The sequence below is a fragment of the Streptopelia decaocto genome (assembly GCF_964273445.1).
Source record: "Streptopelia decaocto genome assembly, chromosome: 7".
In the NCBI taxonomy this organism is placed as follows: domain Eukaryota; kingdom Metazoa; phylum Chordata; class Aves; order Columbiformes; family Columbidae; genus Streptopelia; species Streptopelia decaocto.
The window spans coordinates 32,181,028-32,203,730 of NC_138661.1; the positions used below are offsets into that span (position 1 = coordinate 32,181,028).

The 22,703-nt window shown below is 34.6% G+C and overlaps 1 protein-coding gene across 5 annotated transcripts in view; it reads right to left on the reverse strand.

Annotated features, from left to right (window-relative positions):
• The window catches only part of DPH6 (diphthamine biosynthesis 6), a 200,734-nt gene that overhangs the window by 110,482 nt on the left and 67,549 nt on the right, over positions 1–22,703 (reverse strand). For 3 of the 5 annotated variants that reach the window (XM_082057966.1, XM_082057968.1, XM_082057969.1), the window contains exons 8-12: positions 20,361–20,448; positions 12,024–12,177; positions 9,875–10,006; positions 5,699–5,828; positions 3,429–3,603 (exon numbers count right to left, since the gene is read on the reverse strand). In XM_082057966.1, the coding sequence (XP_081914092.1) occupies positions 3,429–3,603; positions 5,699–5,828; positions 9,875–10,006; positions 12,024–12,177; positions 20,361–20,448 (679 nt within the window). The remainder of the gene's footprint in view (positions 1–3,428; positions 3,604–5,698; positions 5,829–9,874; positions 10,007–12,023; positions 12,178–20,360; positions 20,449–22,703) is intronic. The other 2 variants (XM_082057967.1, XM_082057970.1) reach the window with 2 other exon arrangements.

Here is a 22,703-nt window from a genome sequence, read left to right on the forward strand (position 1 = left end):
GGAAACAAATGAGGTCACAAGGAAAAGCTAAAATCTTCAACAGACAAAATCAAGTCATAGATGCATATATGTTGGTATGTGTATAAAATACCATAAAATATTATTGCAGAATACGAGAGTACAATAAATTCTGCTGTGGTAGTTTATTTGTTCATTTCCAGATAGAGCATTAAGAAACTTTGCCAAAGCAAACAAACTGTAAGTTCAAATAGGCTTTAAAATTACATGAACACACTAGAAGAACATCTGGTACAAACACCATCGACTTTCCACCCATTCTTAGATAAGTATTTGTGGTTAGTGTTTCAGCTGCACTGGGCTTTTTTAAAATTATTTTTTTAACGAACTATGCTCACAGTTCATAAGTGCTCAAAGAACATTCTCATAAAATAAATAATCATGAATAAGCTCTTAGCATAAATTTCTCACCCCCCAACGCTGCTTTGGGGTGTATCTTCATGTTTAACTCCCTGATGTACAACTATGCTGTTAGCTTTGTGAAGATGGTAAGTAAGCTGCTTCTATACAAGCTACCAATTACTTTAGTAAAAACACCAAGGTACTACCAATGACCAGCACAAGCTGGGCTGGTGCCCATTGTGGAACAAAGATTTGAGGAAGGTTAACCAGGTGTCCACACATATTCCCAGAGGAAGCAGCCTCGAAGGGCTGTGGTACCGCTACTAGAGGGCTAGAATCACAATACTTGTTAGACATTACTGAGATCAGCAGCACACCCTTTCCAGCAACTCCGACATAGCTTACATTCCACTTGCTGACATAAAGATTGGCAGAAGTTTCTGCACCAATAAAACAGGTGGACCAAGAAAAATATATTCAATGGTCTCAGGCTTTTCTTAATTATAAGAAAATCAGTCACATTGTATCTTACAACAATTTATGTGTACTTCTTACAAGTAGAAATATTGAAGTTGTTTTTAAAGAATGTTAATCCCCAAAGAGGAAGAATGTTTAATGCTATAAATACTTTGAAAATCCTAATTTTAGTCTGCCACTGTTGTTTGGTGTCTGTCAGACTAAGGCCAGGATGTTCTCATGGTAAATTTCAAATGTTTTCTTTTTTGATTTGTTGAGCCTGAAGTGTGAATTCCACAGTTTGCACAAACTACCTCTACCTTTCTGCTGCCACCTCCACTCTTACGTGCCAGTACTCATCAATTCCAACTTGCAATACCCTGAATATTACAGCCCTTGGCCTATTCTGAACCAAGCAAAAACACTGCTAAAACACATGATGATTCCTCAGTGTCCACAAAATTTCACAGTGGTCCGAAAAGACACTAATTTACTTGTCCAGTTGTTGTCAAGCAAATGACAAACAAAATCTACAGATACACAACATAAGGGTAACAACAATTTACTTTTTAAATACCATTAAGTGTCTGTTCCTCGAAGAGAAAAAACTCATCAACATTTCATCATCATAAAATTATTATAATTTCAAGTCAATTTTGTTGACTATAAAGATTAAAAAACCTACCTTTGTTCTTTCCTTATTTATTTTTTTCCTAAAACATACTAACATACTTTAACATACTTTACTTTCACTGGTGACCTGAAAAGCTTAATACTTACCTATACATAGTCCAAGGAAGTTCTGTAAACCCACCTAAAGCAGCTTTCCATTTTGGAGTGTACACATTTAAGAAGATACAAGATTTATATCTTCCATTAATTAATTTTCGATGTTGTTTATGCACTTAAGCATTCCCCTGATGTATTTTAATGGAAAGGTTTTATAGGTTGTATATTTTATATGCTATTTTAGAAGGAAAAAAAAATAGAAAACACATTTACTGAAATTAAAATATTTTGACAGTTACTGGATCAAGCTTTGCAGAATAGAAATGTTACAAAACCAGGATAACATTAAATATTAATACTCAGATGAAACATATTGGTGGTCGTACTAAGGCAAAATCTGGCAAAGGAAAATTAAAACTATTGCTGGTATGTATATTACCAATTCCCCATACAGGTTTTTGTGGACTAAAGACAAAAATTAGCCATAAAGGGTAGCAAGTGAGTGATCTTGAAGCAGGGGTGCAGCTCTTGATTACTGTTTCTTTACTCCTGCGGTCAACAGATTTCAAAAGTAAAAATACTAATTTTCCACCTTAAGGGAAAATAATGTTGCTTGACTAAAACATTCCCTCAAGTAAAACAACCAGCAAAAAACAGTGTGAAGTTTTTCTTCATGTTTTAATTGCTGACCAGCATTACTGGTTACATTGTATTGAGCCTTTCCTTGGCTCTGCTGACTGTCGCACATGACCAGGACATCCCAGAGACCAGCAGTATCTGCTCATCAGCCATTTGCAGCCTGGGAATGTTCACTGGGTTACAAAAGCAACTTTCAGTTCACACTTCTTTCTGAATTTAGTCTATGCCAGCTAGAGGACAGTAATGCAGATTAGTTGCAATGAGATATCAGAGAAGCTTCTCAAAATACAAAGATGCAAAGTTCATGAAATGAAACAAATTCCACATGAGCTCCTGAAGTAAAACACTATTCCTGAAATTTTCCATAAAATGGTACAAAGATAAAACAAAGTACAATTCCACGGCCATTACACTAGGTGGTTTGCAGAGTTAAAAAAGTCTCAGGAAATTTAAACAAATGCCACAACATGTTGCTTAAATCCTTTAGCACAACACAATAATTTGGACTGGACAATGTATTACACAAGAGGAGTATTGGTAAGAAAGGAATATATACATTTATTGCAACAGAAAAGGTGAGACACTTCATCAACTGTCAGAACTGTACTAGCTGGGCAAGAGATACCATACTAGGAAAAGAGCATTTTATTCAAATTTTGGTCCACTTTTCCATGATACTTTACTGCCTCCTTTTCATACTTTTAAAAAGTATGCAATATTTTATTCAATTTTTTATTAATTTGAAAAAAAGAACAGTTCTTCAACCTTACTGTGCTTTTAAATGGTCTAGCAGTACGAAGAGCCTCAATAGGGATTTCATTAAATAAGCATTTTAGGATTGACTTACCTATAAAAAGATTGAATTTGCTTGCTTTAAACAAATAAATTGCAGATATTCTTGGATATTCCTAAATTATCTTCATATTCTAGGCAGATTATAAATGTGTATGTGCGACACAATTATTTGGTCTAGCAATAATTTACAACAAAAGCAGGCTATTCTTCAGATTCTCTGCAAAGAGTAATTTGTCCTGTTTTATGAAAGGTTAAATGAAAGGCTGACACACGTTAAGTTTTTGTATTGTCCATAAGTTTAAAAAACAAATACTGAAAATGGTTGTTTTTCACTATTTTTTTTACACATTTTCATTTGCACATTCAGATTGGAGAGAAGGAGACTTTATAACTGCAGCTGTTTCAGTAAACTGACACACAGTTCGCATGAAGTAACAAAGATTCCCTACCTTGACGGACTGACTGTAAGGTCCTATGCTAGCAGGTGCCCAGTGGGAAATGCTCTGTACATGCATGACCAGTTTTTCATCACGTAACACATCATCCATTGCAACGTCACACTTATGTGCAAGGCAGTCAATGTAAAACAGTACTCCATCAGGTAACAGGGTTTCCACACATACTCTGAAAACACAAGACAATTTTTTTTTTTTTCCAAGAAAAAGTTTGCTTGAACCAACCTGCAGCATTTATTTTCCATGGGTTTTTATTTGGGATACTACGTTATGAGATTTTGTGAGGAACATAAAACAAAGCTATAGTATTGCAATAACCTGCTAGCATTTACACTGTTATCTACTCTCCAAATAATGATGAGCTACAGACTTCCAGCAAGTTAATTTCCACTACCAAGGACAAACTAGCATCATAGCCGATGGCTCATTTCCATGTGATTATTTTTACGAGTTGGATCACTTTATCAAGAATACATGAGTTCTTTTATTAAAAAAACCTTGACCACCCAGCTCTGGAAATGTCAGGTAAGTTATGCTGAGCAGCCTTCAGACTGAGGGTATCATTGCCATATTCTGACTTTCACTGAATCTCCTTCCAATGGTTGGACTAGATGTTCAGGTTTCGAAAAGGCAGCAGCTTATTGTTCCTTTACACCCTTCTCACATGTTATCACGCAATACTGAGCATGTTTTTCTGTTATACTTCAAGTTACATGACAGATACAAACTTACTACAGGGCTGAAAACCTACCTAAGCATTCGTTTAAAAAGTTCACTTTTCTTTGCTCCAAGGAAGACAGAGTGCTGGGATGGACAGACAGACAGTCAGTCTGTTAAATGTAGCCAGTGAAAATGCAGGGAGTGGGGTGGGGGAGAAAACATTTCAAAGACTGAAAAATAATTATATTTGCAGTCCATGCATAAAAAAGTCATTTAGCTCCCAGCAGGAATCCAACAAAAAATTGTTCTCTTTACGTATCATACAACATAACCTTACAAAATTCTTCTCATCTTGCGTATTTCTTCCAAGAAAATTATTTTTCTCCCCTCCTCCCACATGCAAATACAGTCTTTTTTTCCTCATTACCATCATCATAAGCATGGATGAATGGATTTTCTGCTTGGGCTGGTAAATTTTCAAGACAATTTTGCAAATTTAGTGCAGATCCACACCCTTGAGTCAGTGCTTCCAGCATATTGCTTGTGAGAACTCCCACAACCAGGTCTCTGTGGATAATGCAATGATGCAGCCATGCAAGCTACTGTATAATTTTTCTTCTGGACAAAATGCAACATAAATCTGTTTGTTCCATAAAAATAACCATAAAAAGCCATTTTCCTGCAACTTCCTAATCTTTCTACCTGTTATTTTAGCGATGGAAGACTATACTGACTGGCTATGCAAATGTGGAGGTTTAAAACATGCAGCAGCACAAAAAATTAAAGAAGCTAAATTGAAAGAAGAATAAATGTCATAAAGAGAACATAGGATGCAGAGGTCAGAGATTAATTTTTGTGTAATTTACAGCTGGGACTAGATCCCTCCTCTTGAAGCACACACAACCAACACTACATCCCTTTGTGATTTAGTAATCCTGGCCTACAATCAGCATCTCAAGGAAGCTTCTTCCTGCTCTCTTTTAGTCTCTTCTGACACCCAGACAGTGTAGGAGAATGTGAATCTATCATGATATTTAGTATCTCAACAGTGTCTTTTAACTATTTGACATGCTATACTTAAAATTTACATGTCTATACTATATTTTATATTCTGTAATAATACTGTAAAAATACAGTATTTTACATTAGAAAATTGCTAACCAGTTGGTTTTAAAAATAAGAACAAGACATGAGGTCTGACCTTAAAGTTGACTCTGCTCTGAGCAGGGGATTAGACTAGAAGACCTTCAGTGTTGCTAGCAAGTCAAGGGAGGCCAAAACCCAAGAAAAGCAAATAAAATCCCACCAACACAAAAGACTTGTCAGTTTAGTCAAGTCACAGAGAAGAACTGAAACTTACAAAAATTGTATTATTTTTCTGTAAGGCCATTTATAAACTTTATGGTATATATTATGGCAAAAATTTCCAACCCTAGTGTTTTTGAGTTCAGCAGGCCTGATGTGATTACTCCAAAAGGCAGCAAAAGTCTACTTCTAAGACTGTGAAGCACAAACATTCGGACAAAAGCTTCATAAATATGGTAACAATAACTCAGTATATTACAGTCTATCATAAATATACTATAGCAGTAGTCTAATCCTACCTTGCTGGTGGACACAAATCAAATTCTGTCACATAAACTGAATTTATAACATTGAAATCTTTCATGCTCTTCACATACAGATGAACCAAAATAATATCCTTCAGTTTCAATCCCTCTGAAGTCATATTAGCTGCAGGATAAAAATAATATAGCTGTTAAAGACAGAATATTTTAAATGTGTATAGGAAGACAGCATAGGTATCCTGGTTTTGTTCAGCAAAACCAACTGGTAACATGACTAAACTTTACCTTTCCCTCTATAATACCTATTTTTTTTCGTGAAAACCTTTCTCATGCTAATTTTCCAGAGGTACAGAAAAAGAATACAAACGTATTTTATCCACCCTAAGCAGTGGTGAATTCTTTCTCCAAGAAAACTTATCACACATTGATGCATGTAGATATGCTACAGTCTGAATTCCTTGTATCCATACTATTTATTATATCTTTTCAGTTTGTTTTGTTTTGTTTTGTTTTTTTAATTTTCAGCCTATGACAGTTAGCAATCTATAAAGAACTTTGAATCAAAAAAGTACAGAACTGGAAAGGACAATAAGAGGTCCTTCAGTGCATCACCTTCTTCAAAGAAAAAATCAAATATTTATATGCTATTCCAGAGGGATGCTTGTCTAAGCTGTTTTTAAAAACCCTCACTGCAGTAATAATCTCCACATAAACCAAAAGTTACAAATGTCAAGACAGACAATAGAAAACAGAAGTAGCCACAGGAGAAATGAAGGAAAGATGAGAGGAGAGGAAAGTTCAAACAGACAGTTAATGAAAATATACTGGGAAGTCAAGATCATCTGCATGCATATGCATAGAAGATTCCAGTCATAGCACTTAAGGAGAATAAATTACTCTTACCTAGTCAATACCATAACAAGATATGTGGATCAGCTCTGTGGTGTGGAAAATAATGTAACTCATGAGCAACAGAAACTAAATGAAGAACGAAATCTTCTATGAACAACGAACACATATAAGGACAGAGTCCCATGTGACCTAGCTTAAATGAGCTACATAAAGCTCTTCTCAGTGTAACTTTGGGGATCCCGTTCTTTAACATTACACTGTGTACCTACGTATACCTATATGTTTGTTTTCCAGTGGAAAAGTATAACAGCATAAAGACAATCTCTGTTGGCTGTTGCCTTAGTGAGAAACTAATATTTTTTGTGTAAAACATTTCTGTGCTTTCAAAAACAGTTCAAGAGTTGGCAAGCTTCCATAAAGGCTGGTTTGGTCACACCAATCCTGAATTTTGCTCGAAATGTCTCAGCTTTACTTAGTCATACTGCCATTAATTAGCGTTGACTATATGAACAGGGGAATTTTCATCAACAGAAAAGGAAGTGTGCACTAAGTGATACAAGAGATTATCAAACAATCAACATAGAACTTCTACAAAGTCAAGATACATCTCCAGAAATCTAAGTTCAGAAATTAGCGCACTATGATAATTCTGCCCAAAAATATAAATGTATTTGAATGTTGCCTGATAGCAATCACTAGGTTAATACCAGCTGCTATGTCATCAGTCAATGAGGAAACAAGGATATTTTTCAGATTTTCAGCCAGCATTTTAGTCAAGAAGAAAGAGTTTTGATCTGTAGTTAAAAGTTCTGAAGCATTATATGGAATCCTGGAGGGGAAAAAAAATCAAAACACACTAACCAACTCTCATTTGCAGACACATAACAGTATTAGAGCAAAATGAAGGCAAAGAGATTTGAATAAATTTGTAATTTCTAGTTTTATTTTTTAAAATATTCTTAAAGTAAATAAAAGTACAATCTCCTTTTCCTCTGCATGAATTAGCGGAATTATGGGAAATAATTTCTTGCCAGCTTGTAGGCAGAAAAACATTGACCTCCCAAAGCATTGTATCTAGTAGAAAGCCATAAATGATGAACCAGTTACCAATCCATCACCTGGGTTCTTGACAAGAAGTTCTGTTTCCCAAGGCATGACTCTTACACAGCACATCTCCAGGATATACAGAGAGACCATACAACCTTTCTGTTGAATATCAAGCCATTCATTGTTCCAAACAATTTATAAAATATGATCAGACTTAGGCAGAACTGCCTAAAATAATTGACCCAAAAGATAACACAGAATCATAGAATCATTGTGGTTGGAAGACACCCTCAAGATCATTGAGTCCAACCATAACCTAATGCTGGCACTAAACCATGTCCCTAAGAACCTCATCTATACATCTTTTAAATACCTCCAGGGATGGTGACTCCACTACTTCCCTGGGCAGTCTGTTCCAATGCCTGACAACCCTGTCTGTGAAGAATTTTTTCCTAATATCTAACCTAAACCTCCCCTGGCACAACTTGAGGCCATTTCCTCTTATCCTATCACTTGCTACTTTAGCCAAAGTACAGCTTCGTTTTTTTTTTTTTAAATGGGTTATCCAGGATCCTTAGGCCAAGAGCCACAAAAGTCAACATCAAAACCATAACGGGAACTAGCATTTTAGACTAAATTTTCATATAATAAAAAACTATGTTGTTCCCTTCAAGTCTATGGAGCTTTGCCATGGCACAGCCACACCAGAGCTGCTGCATATAACATAATAAGCATTGCAGTCTCTGTCATCTTCCAATCATATCTAAAGAAAAGCTTAAAAGAGTTTAAGAAAATAAATGTAAACAGTACTCAGTTCTTGGCTTCACAGGAGAATTACGTCTACTTTACATAACAACCACGTTTCACAACATCTAGTAGTACATTTCCATTTCTGAATCCTTTTGGCAGCACTTATCCTCTTTAGAGGTGATTAAATCAATCAACCCAGCAAAGAGAAGGTAAAAAGAACTGTTTATTCCATTCTCATAGCACTGAGGACTGAACTGCTATACAGACCATAAATACGAGTTCAGAAAAAGCCTTGTGCATATTTGCAGATCAGTTAAGTTCTCAGAAACAAATTGTTTCTTTTGCCATGACAGAATCATAATTCATTGAGTATTCAACATCCACTTCCAAAAAGAGAAAAATAAAAGGAAATGTGAGAAATGACATCTTCTACCAAGGATCACAAAATTACTATTTTTCTTGACTATAATACAGCTAATGCAAGTAATTTGCTGAAAGCTATAGGCTACTGTACTAGTCAGAGACACAATCTTTTTTGACAGATGCTAAGGCAGAAATCTATAACGTTTGTACTGGCAGATTTCCATTCAAATATAATGAGAATGAAACTAAACATTACACAACTCTTTTTGCTTCAATTTACAGATTATGCCCAGAAGATTTGCACTAAGTACCGTTATCTCTTACTACAAGTTTGATCACATTCACCTTGTTGATTTCTAAGCAATCAAAAACTAGCTTAAGGACCTTCTACAAAGTATAACTTCTGTGTTTCTGAAAAAATTTCTAGGGTTTCTTTATCATCCTATATTCAGTCATGAATACTCAGCTGCACATGCAAAAAATAAGATTTTATAGGACAATACTTTTCACAAATTCACGAACAAAAATATGAGCCTACCTGTCCAGACAATAAAAATTATTTCAATTTTTATTAATGAAAAGAAGCCTGTATAAATATGTTTTATTTAAAATTTAGAATGGAAAACACAAAAAGCAAAAACGTGAACATTTTATTTTATATGTCAGAATCTTGTAAAAGGGAGAGAGTAAGGAACCTGGATTTCATGATTCCCAAGATAGTTATTTCTCCTTTGCATTAAGAATATAAACGAGATTTATTGCTACTGACCTAATCCTAGATGCCAAAATGTGCAACAGCTTTCTAGAAAACTTAATTTGAAATTATAGTAGCTACAAAAGAGCTTTAGCAAGTAGACAGCATCCACAGCACACATGCACACTCACAAACAGTATATATTGCAAGAAAGCTATAAAGCAAGCTATAAAGCAAGTAAGTACTGTGGAAATAGTGTTGTTACAGTGATATGAACACTACTCTGCCTTTCTAGGGCCTTCAAAAGCCAGTCAAATTATGATGTGTTCAATATTAAAGCTGGCAGTCTTCATATCAATGATTCCAATCAAATGCCAAATGAGATGGCAAACTGACAACCACAACATTTCAAGTTATAAAACAATATGACAATAGAGATTCTTGCTTCATACCATATTAAAAACAGCATAATTAACAGAAGATAATGGATTAACTGAATAAAGTACCTTGGAGAGAAGAAAATGCTTCCCTTGCTGCCTCTTGAGCATTTTTGCCTTTTGATGGAAGGAAGTGGGCTGTGATACCTGAAAACCACTGGTAACCACTCAGGGATCTTCCAGAACTTCCAAATGTCTCAGCTATCAGAAATGAAGAACAGCACTATGATTATAACAATGAAAGACTTCAGATTAACCTAGAATATATTTTAAATTGTTAAAATAAAAATAACTTCTACAAAATTAAAAAAAACCCCACAACTTGTAAAAACACCTTCAGAACGTATTTACATACAAACAGATATAAAATAAACTCACAAGTAAGTGTGTTGGTAACAAAGCTTCCAAATGCTACTTTACAAATCCTTCTCCAACACTACCTTCAGAAAACATGCCTGCATGTAGTGTTTAGCTGAAAATCTCAGTACTTTCTCTCTTTCCCATTTTTCCTGACCTTCTACGATTTCTCTAACTCTTTTGATACAGAATTGGCACAAGATGTGACACTGAAAAGTTAACATTTTCAAAAGTATCTAAGTGACACAGGAACAGATTTTCAAATTTATATGCCAAATCTTAACAGAAGTTTGGTGTTTAACCTGGTTTTGATCATCTTAGCAAATGCATAACATGTTAGGGCATTTTTTTAGCACCCCAACAGGCACTTATATTAAAGAGCCTAAACACTATTTAATATCAAACAATGTTATGCTATGAAACATAGTTTTCAGGAAGACTTTACTAATCTTTGAGTGTAGGGTAACAGTGATGCTGTGGTACTTCAATAAGGTACCAATCTATTAACTCAGGTTTATCTTGCATTAATCACCTCAGGTTTGAGGCAGTGCTAATATGAGGCATACAATTCTTACTTACTGCAGGTCACCTAAAAGACAGCAACTTGTTAGGCTGCTAAATGTGAACATGCATGTCACCCTTGAGGTCGCTTGGGTGGGGACAGAGTCAACAAGCAAGTTGAGTAGTTGTGTTTTGTGCTTCTATTAGAGTGTGGGTACAGGTGTGGTTAGATCTTTCACATAAAAATCAATCCCTCCACTCTAATGATGAGATTGCAGTACTTTCATTCAGGCAAACAGAACACATTCGTGTGTGTTTCAAGAAAGAAAGAAAGGCAGAAAATGGAAAGAAAGAAAAAAGGAAAGAAGAGAGAGAGAAGGAGAGAAAGAGGAAGGAAGGGAGGAAGGGAGGAAGGGAGGGAGGGAGGGAGGGAGGGAGGGAGGAAGGGAGGAAGGGAGGAAGGGAGGAAGGGAGGAAGGGAGGAAGGGAGGAAGGAAGGAAGGAAGGAAGGAAGGAAGGAAGGAAGGAAGGAAGGAAGGAAGGAAGGAAGGAAGGAAGGAAGGAAGGAAGGAATCTTATAACAGAAAAAAACAAACCTTTCTCACCAAATGCAAGTGCTAAGAATCACAGCAAAAGAAATATAAAAAATAATTAGAAAATCATTTCTCTGCCTAATACAAACAAATCATCTTACATTTACACAGTATGTTTCATCTCCAAGGACCACAACATATTTCACAAATAGTTTTTCTGTATATTTAGTGGAAAATTAATTCAACACTGATATAGTGCTCCAGTTGCAAAGAGAAGAAATAGATCACACTAACACCGTATAATAACTGGGAGGAAAAGAATCTTACATAGTTGACAGTGAATGTGTAATTTTCTCCAAAATGCTATCTAATTATACAACACGACCAGAACTTTGGAGTGAAAGCTCTTATTTTTGAACTCTGCCTGGATTGTAACCACAAGTTACAAAAGCCTCAACTTTATTTCATTGTGCTTTCACACATAAGTGTAAAAGAGAAAGAGAAAGAGAAAGAGAAAGAGAAAGAGAAAGAGAAAGAGAAAGAGAAAGAGAAAGAGAAAGAGAGAAAGAGAGAGAGAGAGAAAGAAAGAGGGTTATGCTGCTTCTGTAAAATAATTTGAAATGCTTAATTACTACAGATCTATTGATTCCTATTAGAAAACCTCATTGTAGTAGGATCTCTTTTTTTTTTTTTTTTTTTTTCCAGAATAGTTACTAAAGGTCACAAACATTCTTTTCAAGAGCATTTTCACAGTAATTAACAGTGTACTCCACCAGGGCATGACATATTCAATATTACTTCTCTAATGAAATTTGTGCAAGACTCACTGAAATCCAAAGAATTATGTTTCAAAGACTTCCAGATGACTGGAATGCTTTTCTGTGGTTCGTCCTCTTCTGGTGAAGGGAAAATATCCTCATCGTTGCAGCTTACCTCACAAGAACAGCTATTGATGATAAATGTACCTGAAGATTCCCCCTGCTTGAGAGAAACATTATAAAATAAACAAGTAAACAGCATACCAAGCAGCGTGACATCAGTACATATTATCATTCAAACTTTGGGTTTCTACTACAAAAAGTACTATAGCTCAATAGATACTTAGGCTTAGAAGTATTCATGGAAGAACAGTATTAGGATTTCCCACTATTTACATTATAGGAACTACCAGGATACAATGTGCTCCTGTTGACACATCATATGGAATAAAAGTACAGATTTAGTAGTAAATAAGAACAGCAGATATGAAAAGTAAGGAAGAATAGTATGGTGAAGAAATGCTATTCCACAATTACATATAAGATAACTATGTTTTCCAAAAATAGTATGCATTAAGTGAAAAAAGGAACAAAAGTAACAATTTGATAATTAACACTGTTACTAAACAATTGAAACAGAGCAAAAGACTAAAAGTTTTAAAACTTTGTGGAACCCTGAATGAATGTAGTCCACGTAAAAGGAAAAAATTGCTTTCTATTCATCTCACGCAGACTATCCTTTCCATCAAACTCACCACAATTTGGGATGTTCAGTTCTGAGATACAGAAAAAAGCATTTTCCAAGATATATACATCCAAGTAATTTCTTAAAAGGAAGGAAAATAATTCACAGACCCTTCTCTTCTTCCCAATTGCTTTCTTAGGAAAATTACCCAGCATGACTTCTAAAGCAAAACACATTGGCAGAGTGTGTACTGACCAGTCTTCCAAATGCTGTGTTCATTATATTTTCAACAAGTCATGTAATTACAGCATGCATATATATATATTATTTTATAGATTATATATATATATTATTTTATAGCAATCAGAACCCCTACTCTCTTCCACCTGATTTTCCAAGGCAGCCTAATCTGCAGAGCATGTTGACTTTGAGATCACCAGCTTGGCTAATATTACTTGTCTTTATCTAAAACCAATATGAATTATGACAGAATTTATCCATAAAACTTAACCAGACATCATCGCATGCTGTAACTCCAGATTTTATTGATTAATTTTCTACTCAAGGTCTCAAATTTCATATAGTGTCTGAACTATGCATTTCACTGCAGGCTTCTTAAACATTAAATTCACAAAAACGATGATAAAGGCAAATAAAGTAAGATAAAAAGTTGACAATATACGAAGCCTTTGGCAATCCTTAAATATGGATTAGAAACTGCTGAATATTCCTTTAGCTCACAAATTAGTGTACTATCTATGAATTTCCAGGCAAAATGTCTACAAAAAAGAATATTAACATTATACAGTGAAGCACTCATAAGGTTGCCTAAAGTTTGACTCTCTGCATTCTCTGTTTTAACAATTAGATCTCATCAAGCTGTCAAAAAAATGGTATACATTAAAAAATACTAATCAAATTTGAATATAGACATATTTTTTTAAAAGTAATTTTATTGTATCTTTTCTTTTCTCTGGAAAATAAAATGTACCTTATTGCAACTTCAAAAGTTTTGTCTAATATTAAGAAAAAAAGTGAAAAACAAAGGCAGAAAACTACAGTTTGCATCAGAAGTCAAAATTCATTTACATGGATATTTGACTTCACTGGCAGAGAAAAAGGATCCAGTTAAGTTAAAGCAGTGTATTTGGAAATTCTCAGAAAAGGCTAAATTAAAAAAAGGTCATTACCTATGAGAGTAAACTCAGCTCTGCTGCCTCTAAAAGGGCTCAAGGGTAATTTTATAAGTGCTGTAAACACTAAAGCTATGCTCTAAGAGGGGCTGATGTTCTTTGATTGGACCTCATTTTATTCATCCCTCCAAGAAAAGTACGAAAGTCAATGCAATAACCTACTTTATGTGAATCAATTGTACATGAGAGGTTAAAATAACTCAACTAAATGTAACATAACAGCATGAAGATGAAAACTGCAATTTAGCACAAACACGACATGCATTCCAACATTACAATATACGAGCATCCAAGAGTATGTACACCACTTTGCACTCATTGAATTACATCTCAGCTGTTGGTTGATATATTTTGCCGTTACCCAGAGGGCTGCCTGATACCCCCTAAGCCTTTGGGTATGACTTAGAAAATAAAGAAGTAGGAACAAAAATTGGTAACTGAAATAGATCTTAAGTTGGATTATGCTTCACGAACCAAGAATGTTCCATCATTTTTTTTTTCCCAAAGCTTCTTTTTATCCACAAAGTGTAACTTTACAAAAATATATGGACTGTATAGTGGTGTGCTAAATGTGCACCCACCTCCTTCTTGCAAACTGTTGTTTTATTAAATTACTTGCTTTCACTTGCTAATTTGTAGCATCCATCATGAAACAATCAATTGCATTGTAGTACAGGTTTTCACTGAGTACTAATATAACATAAGACATTAAAGAGTTTGCACGTCTGGATCCTACCCCGAGTGAGCACGCACAGACATGGTGATAGGAATGATATTATCGTAATCCGGCCTTGGGTTTTGTTTATACATCACCTGGATTTTTACTTCAATATGGTATAACTAATCCATCGCTAGGCGAAAAATATTTTAACTGGAAAAGTTCCAGCTTGCCAGTGTGACAGCCGCTTTGTTTCTTGCTTTTGTTAAGCTTTACATAATTACCTTTAAGACATGCAGAGATGTAGGTATCTTGTCTAGGTACTATTAGAGATCTGTAACTTCTCTCTATTCCCTAACCTGGAGGACTGAATTTATACGCTCTGCAAGTGAACGTGCAAAGAGTACCTATTCCATTTTTATGCCATCTGTTAAAATTTTCTTTCAACTATGTTTCTAAACATGTTTTCTACAAAATGTGCTTCATAAAAAATTCATGGGGATGTAGTGAGACTCACAGACTGTATCACAACTGGTTTGGTCTAAATTACAGAACTCTGCTGTAGCTTTGTAACTTGTTAATATTACACATATCTCAAATTGATGCAGCATTACATTTTTGTATCATCCACGGCCACATCCCCTTTTCCTAACTATGTCAATATTTTATAAATTGTTAAGCTTATATCAACATTGCTTCACAGATAAAAAGAAATGATACATCAGTGTTTACATACATACACAAACAGCTGGTCAGTTGCAAAATTTTTTGGGAATTACTAAGAAGGACTAGAGATTCTATGATGTCTCTTACATACACCAAAGACCATTAAAATAATTATAGACTACTGTTGATTTCAATGCCTCTGATAAATCACAATGATTAATTCAAGGCTGACTCTCACAATGCTCCAAACCATAGGTAATCAATCACTTTCTGCAGCAGTACAGGTGCAGGCTACAGTAGAAGTATTAGGTGTGGAACCTGGCACTAGAAGAACAACGGGCTTAATGCCAGCCTAAGTGGAGCTGCCAGACTCTGTTTAGTAGCTCTACTGAAATCCCATACAAATGTTGGTCTCCCATTCCTGTCGACAGAGAAAGAAATCTAAGGATTTAAAACTTTAAGTTACATACTGCCACAAACAGGCTAACTTTCCCTGAGTAATACTCTCATTACTTTAAAAACAACAAAAAAAATTGAGCTTGCTATAATGACATTTTAATTAAATCTTACAGAACCTATTTTATCACATAACATTTTCATGTTACTTCACAGACGCAATATATTTTCCCATTTGTTCCACTGTTTCTCCCACACCCACTGTACATTATGATACCAACCTAATTTTGGATCAGAGCCTGCATGCATGCATATGCTTAACTATATTCACATAACTCATGTCAGTGATGCAAGTGCGCTCAGAATGAAGTTAAGCAAACATACAAGTGTTCCAAGATCCAAATTCTCCTGTTGAAAATGCCTTGGAGCTAGGACTTTGACTGATATAGCTGAAATTCCATGCAGTGGTCTTTTAAGAAAACAACAGATTGCCTTCTTAAAAAGCTTACATTCTCTGCTATAGAAACTGGTATAAAAACCTATCACAACACAATTCCAAAGCCGATAGTTTTCCCACTGTGCAGCAATGAGAATACAGTGGGGCAGAGAGCTCAGAAGATATAAGACTACAATCATCTCTTTATTCCTTGTGGTGTACCTTGATAACAGAACTCCTTGAAATATATATAATGACAGAGACCACATACACCTCCTTGCAGTATTTCAAGTACAATACACAAACACATGGGCGAGTCCTTTAGTCTGAGAGACTTTCAAATAAAGTCTCTTCATTACAAAAAGAGAATGAAAATTTCTCTTTTCTCAGAGATGGGGACTGAATCTGTAATCAAATGGAGTAGGAAAGAAAATCCATTATTATCTTAAGGTTTGAAAAAAACCCGAGTACAATATAAAAAATTGCAATATTTGTTACAAAGTTTTGAAAACATAACTACATGGGTTATCCATATTCTTACAATGCAGAAAGAAAACTAAAGGCTACCTAGGAGAAATATCATTCAATGATGAGAAAGTATTCAAAAATGCCACCCACAATACCCTTAACAAAACATATTTTGCAACTTGAAATTCCTCGCTCTTCCTCCTGACATCATTTTAAAAGTCCAGTTCTACACCTGAAGTCCTAAATGGAGATTAACTAAAATAATTGAGGCCAGAAGGAATTGGATAGAAATTGGCTATGAAGTTAAATCCAACATGCACGATCATGCTCTTTTAGAACACAAGTCATGTACATATCTCCGAAAACCTTCTCTAACTATTAAAAGTGTTTTTAAAATCATCTCCAAATCGACCTGTGAAATGGATTTGCTGATGTTTAACAGGGGATTAACTGCTGGAACTAGTGTTCCACCCAAATAGGTCCAGATCTTTTACAAACAGGAAAACAGATAAGCCTCACACTATCAGGTTGTGATAGGTAAATTTAATGCAATCACATGCTACAAGGAAAAGCAGCAGCAGGCATGATTCCTCTACCTGTTACAGGAAAACAGGTTCTTCCTTCTGCCAAGTATAGAAAGAAAAGTCCATGTCTTCTCCTAATTCTGGACTAGCCCTAAATTCAGGGGCCACAGATTCACAGCTTGTATTGTTTGATGTATGTGTGTTCACAAAGTCTTCATTATTAAATGTGGGAACAAGCAAATCTTAAAGCATGAATGATAGCTAATACACCCTCTACTGTCATCAAACGTATGTTCACATCAGCAGAAGCTCCAACAGCTTTAACTTCTGTTTCTGGTCATGCAAAAGCCAACACAACATAATAGAGTAACTGAATAGTATAATATAGGGAAAAGAAAAACGTTTTGCAAGTTCGTTGTGCTGTCAAAGTAAAAAAAAAAATTGTTTCACAGTTGTATTTTTTCCTAATTGAAAATATTCAAAATTAAATTTGCATTGAATACAAGAGCCAATATACTCGATTTATAGATTCTGGAGTAAGCTTCAGAAATTGCTGCCCCCTTTACAAAGAATATCCCACATTTTAAATGTACAAAGTGACAGTCTCATTGGCAAAGCAAAATATTGATGAAGTTAGATATCTGTATTATGCACCTTGCAGAGGTGACCTTGTGAATGAAGTAAATGAGGCATTCCTGAATTTTGAGCATTAGTGGTTTATTAGCATTCTTATTTATTCTTAATGTTTTTGCAAAATACCTACAAAAAAGTTATCTTTAAGTCATGTTTACCCAACTTCTAATAATGTTTTAATAATAAAATCTTAAATCTATTTATCGCTTTTGCCTTTTCTGTATCATTGAAAATTAAAGAGGGTGTGTTAAAAAAAAGCTTCAATTATTATGCAAAAACACATCTTGAAGTTGCACAGTAATGTATTAAACCAGAACAGTGAGTAAAATCTTACTTTCCCCTAGGCACAAGGGCTCATTTTGCTGCCAGAAAAAATCCAAAACAAATTTCTATGCAGGCTTTGTAGTTAAACTGAAGAGATTTAGCTGAAGAAAATGCATTATAGAAGAGGAAAGACAGCAGAGACACCAAGGTACTCTAGCTATAATTGTATAATGATTATAAAAGTAAATTCAAAGAATGTAAAATTAACACCTGTGGCATGTAACTAAGATAAAACGAATATACAATAAAAGTTAAAAATATGTATATCTCTCACTTGAAATGATAAGAAAACTGATACTTATAATACTTATACATAATACTTATTAGAATTACGCATTACTGTGCAGTCTGTTAATGGTTTTGACAAAGTGCTTACAAAAGTGGCTACTTTCATACATTGTTCATAATGCAGTATTTTTTGCCCAATTTTCAGTAATCCCTTGAAAGCCTGAAACTAAAATTAGTTCTCCTTCTAAAGCAGATTTTCCCTGCAGTGATTTGTTATTGTATGATTGGATTTTAAGTGCTGAATTACTGATATTTAGACATTTTGGTAGGGCTTGTAAGCAACAAATAGTGAGAATAAGTACAGCACTACAGGCATATCGATCTTGAAGGCATCTCTTTATCAGTATGCAGTTAAACTGTGCTTAGTAACAAGTTGTGATCTGAAAGACAGACTGATTCTCCATATTCATAACTTCTTCAAAATGTAGCTTATTTTATTGTGACATAAAATAATCTATGACCAAAAGATTCAAATGTTTTTCGTTATGAGACAATCACTGCAGAAAAGAGACTATTTTCCTTTTAAATATACATTAGTTTATATACTAAAATCCAGGGCAGCCCTCTGTAAACCTTACCCCTTTGAGAGTTTGACAGCTCTGTCTACAATGAATTTGAAATACGACTTAGTACAAAACTGCTTGAAACTGTGAGGCTTTAACCAAATCTAAAACATCTACATAAGAAGGGGAAAGAGCTTCTGAACAGATAAAAGTAAAATCTTGATTCTTATATAAAATGTTATGCATTTTAATAAGATTTTTTGCCTGATTTATGTAAAGCTTTGTGTTTTTCATTTTCCCTAGCCTGTCACATTGTAGTGATGTATGGTGCATTTTAGCATCAAGTTTGCCATAAGCAATAAAGTCAGTGCCCCCAAAGAAATATTAATATATTATCACTCTTCCCTACCATGCTGTGCTCCCAAATTTTCCTTTATTCAGCCTACTTGATTTTGCTTCACATAGTTAGTTGATATCCTCTTTATGGTCTCCCACACAAATATTTAATGTTTTATTTTTGAAAGAAATCCCAAACTAGAAATTGACAGGATGAAATACAATTTATTTTCCAAGGGAAGAATGAGGCCATCGTGGAAGAAAAATATATAGGTATTTTATCTGTTTGGAACAATAAAATAAAAAAGATGGTGGGGAAAAAAGGCATGATCTTTTGAACAAAATTCAGGAAATGTAGTTGCTCAAGAGACATGAAATGTAAAACAACAATATAATAATGTTCTATAGAAATCCCTATATGTAGAAGACATTCAGTGATCTTCAAAGTGAAGAAAGAAGTAAGAAGACCTACAAAAAAATGACTACAATAGTAGCAGGAAGATCATGAGGCACTCTCTTCAACAAAATACTAGCACTTACACATTTTCAGGAGGAAAAGAAATCATTTTACCCACAAAATAATGAAAATAAAATCAGAAAAGTACTGACAAATACTAGGAAAAAAACCTTCTCTTTTGAACTTATTAGATCTGCTCACATAAAAGTCTGCAATATTTAAATCACCAGAGTTCCCATTCCTGTCCTGCTGTTCCACAGAATCATAAGCCGAGACTGAATCCCAATGAACTACTAATGATGCCCTAAGATCTTTGACCAGGATAATCTCCTCTACATGAGGTGAGTCATTCATTAGATGTATCTTTCATATGGAAAAGACAAAACAAAACACAGTAGGTTTAAAACTCGAGTACATGCAGGTCAGCAAGTTTTTAAATTGTTCACTTCCATGACAGAAACAGTGAAAAGAGATGCCGCCTTCCAGAAAACCAACACTGTTCACACCATTTCCTAAGCCCACTGTATTCTGCAGTCTGGCTGCACTACACAGGTTACACATGGGCTTGACTCAACCACCTTGGCTGAGCACCTTGAAGTTTCAAGATGAAAAGTGCTAGAGAAATATACTACCTCCATTCATTCATTTGACACAAGGTATCATTTGTGTTGAGCCTTTCCTTATTGCAAGTTCTGAAATACAACTCAGTATGTACATTGCTATTTGGAAGTACACCCACATGAGAACATGCAGCTTCACTCCAAACTGTGAGGAAGCAACATAAAAATAGAAAGCATGCACATAGCCTTAAAGGAAGATGCCATTTGCAATCTACTTGCCTTATTCTCAAGGTGTAATTTCAAAAATTGAAGGTAGGCCACAGGTGCAAATGCATCAGCCGAATGCACAACCACCCTGGCTGAATCTCTGAAATACAAAATTATTAGCATCAAATGTTAATACATAATTTTCCATAAAGACTATACTTATTTGCTGTACAACACAGACTCCAAGATAACTTATTGCAAATCTATTAATTGTTTATTTAGTTTTATAGCAATTAAGAAAAAAAGTGTTTGCTATATAAAATCATATTGTTGAACAACACATTATCTTCACTACTTTTCAGTTTTCAAAAGGAATAAACTGTACTTCCAGACCAGTGCTGAGAGATTCAGTTAGCTGTAGTCTATGAAAGCATAAATGACATTGTTTTACATTCTAGGGACCAATACGTAAAGCAATCTTTTAATTTCACTAACATAAGATATTTTTAAAAGTCCATTCTTCTTGATTAATGCTCCAGGGATTAGTTCTTGAGGTATTAACAACATACAATATTTCATGCTGAGAAACTGACTGATTCAACCATCTTGCATCTGATATTGAAGACTACTAGACACAACTTTTTAATGCCAAATGTGTTGGTAACAATGATAAGCTTCCTGTGTGCTGATCCAAATTAGTTAATTTTAGTTTTCATTTTTACAGACACAATCTGTCACACTGATTCACAAGAGGCAGTATCTGTTATATCCATCTGCATGGTTTTACTACTTAAGAAAAAGGTAGCTCTAGGAAACAAACATCAGAAGGTGAGAAATTCAAATAAAACATCAGAGAAACTCAGATTCAGTATAAGAAAATCTGGAAATTGTTATAAGGCTAAGGACACACAGGTAATACTTGAAACCACAGTGCCTTTGACACCTTCGCAGTATTCAATGAGATGAGATGAGATAGGTAGTTTTCTAGTAATGCCACGTAACAACCATGCAAAAGGGAAACAGTTGAAGTCTTGGCAGGTCCTACTGGCCTAATGAAAGTGTAAAAGTAACAGAAATCTCGGTACTATAAAACGTGGTTTGGGACTTAAAATAAAAATAAAAAACCTCTTAAGATAATCATCATTATTTATTCATTTAAGGTATCTTAAAGACAGTCCCTTAAGATTAAAGTAATTCTTTCAAATTATCATAGTGTCTTCTAATTTTAACAGGAATAGGTAGAAAATAACTATGGAAATATTTAGTAATAGAAATACACAATTAGAAATAATAAAAAACAGACACCAAGACTCCAGTAGCACCTGGTACCTGGGTATCCTCAGTGTCTGAGGATATTCTCAATAAACATTTCTTGCTTGCTGTTCAAGTTCTATATGGAGAAGTCTTGTACTTTTCAGTGCTGCATTAACTACTTAAAACTAAATTAACAGAAAGGAAAAAAAAAAAAATTGCATTATTAAATGTATGTTTCTGTGGAATTTAAAGAATACTTAGGAACTCTAAAAAATGTAATTAACTCCAAAGTAAGAGAAGCAGTTCTGCTTGTATCCCTGCACCTTCCAGATCACTAGTACAGCAGAACAGATGCTATGCATCAATACCTACCCTAACTGTTCAATCAGAGTAGAATTTTTGAGTACTTATTTGTTGCTCAAGAAGTATCACAAAAATTAAGAGATCATAAATATTTCTTCTCTGTATGAAGTGCATTCCTGTGATGCACAGATAACACATGCCTATTTGATGGGACCATAACATATCTAGTTTAATATGTCAATATTTTTCAGCTGATGTGTCACAATGGTAGATTATGTGGTGCTGAAAATAGTATTACAATACCTATCAAAATAAAATACTTTCTCCTAACTACTTCATTTTCTGTCAGCCTCTCCAAACACACATCATTGTTCTATCTGATAAAATTCACAGTCCTGTTCAATAATAAATATAATGAAAGGGTAAAAAGCAGAACAGTTTTGTTTGCATCAAATGATGAGTCGTCAGTTAAAAAAAATAGAAAGTTCTGAGCTTACATGTCACATTCAACTTAGGAAACAGTTAAAAACCAAACCAAAACAAAAAACTATTAACCAACAAAAAGAACATGAAAAGCAGAGATTTGAAAGACACTGATAATTGTATAAAGGCCATTTCACACTAAAAGTCTGGATTTTGAGTAGACGCATGACTACATAATGTGATTCATGTTTGATTATTATAGAAACATAGGAATTTTGTTCAGGAACATTTTCAGAAGACTTTGGAAAACGACGAAGAATAGTTGAAAAACTGTCCTAATTATCTTTTTTTTTTTTTTAAATAATAATTGTCTGACCTCTCAAGTCCCCAGAGCCCACCAGCAACACTGGTGGTCCCTCTATGACATTTTAAAAA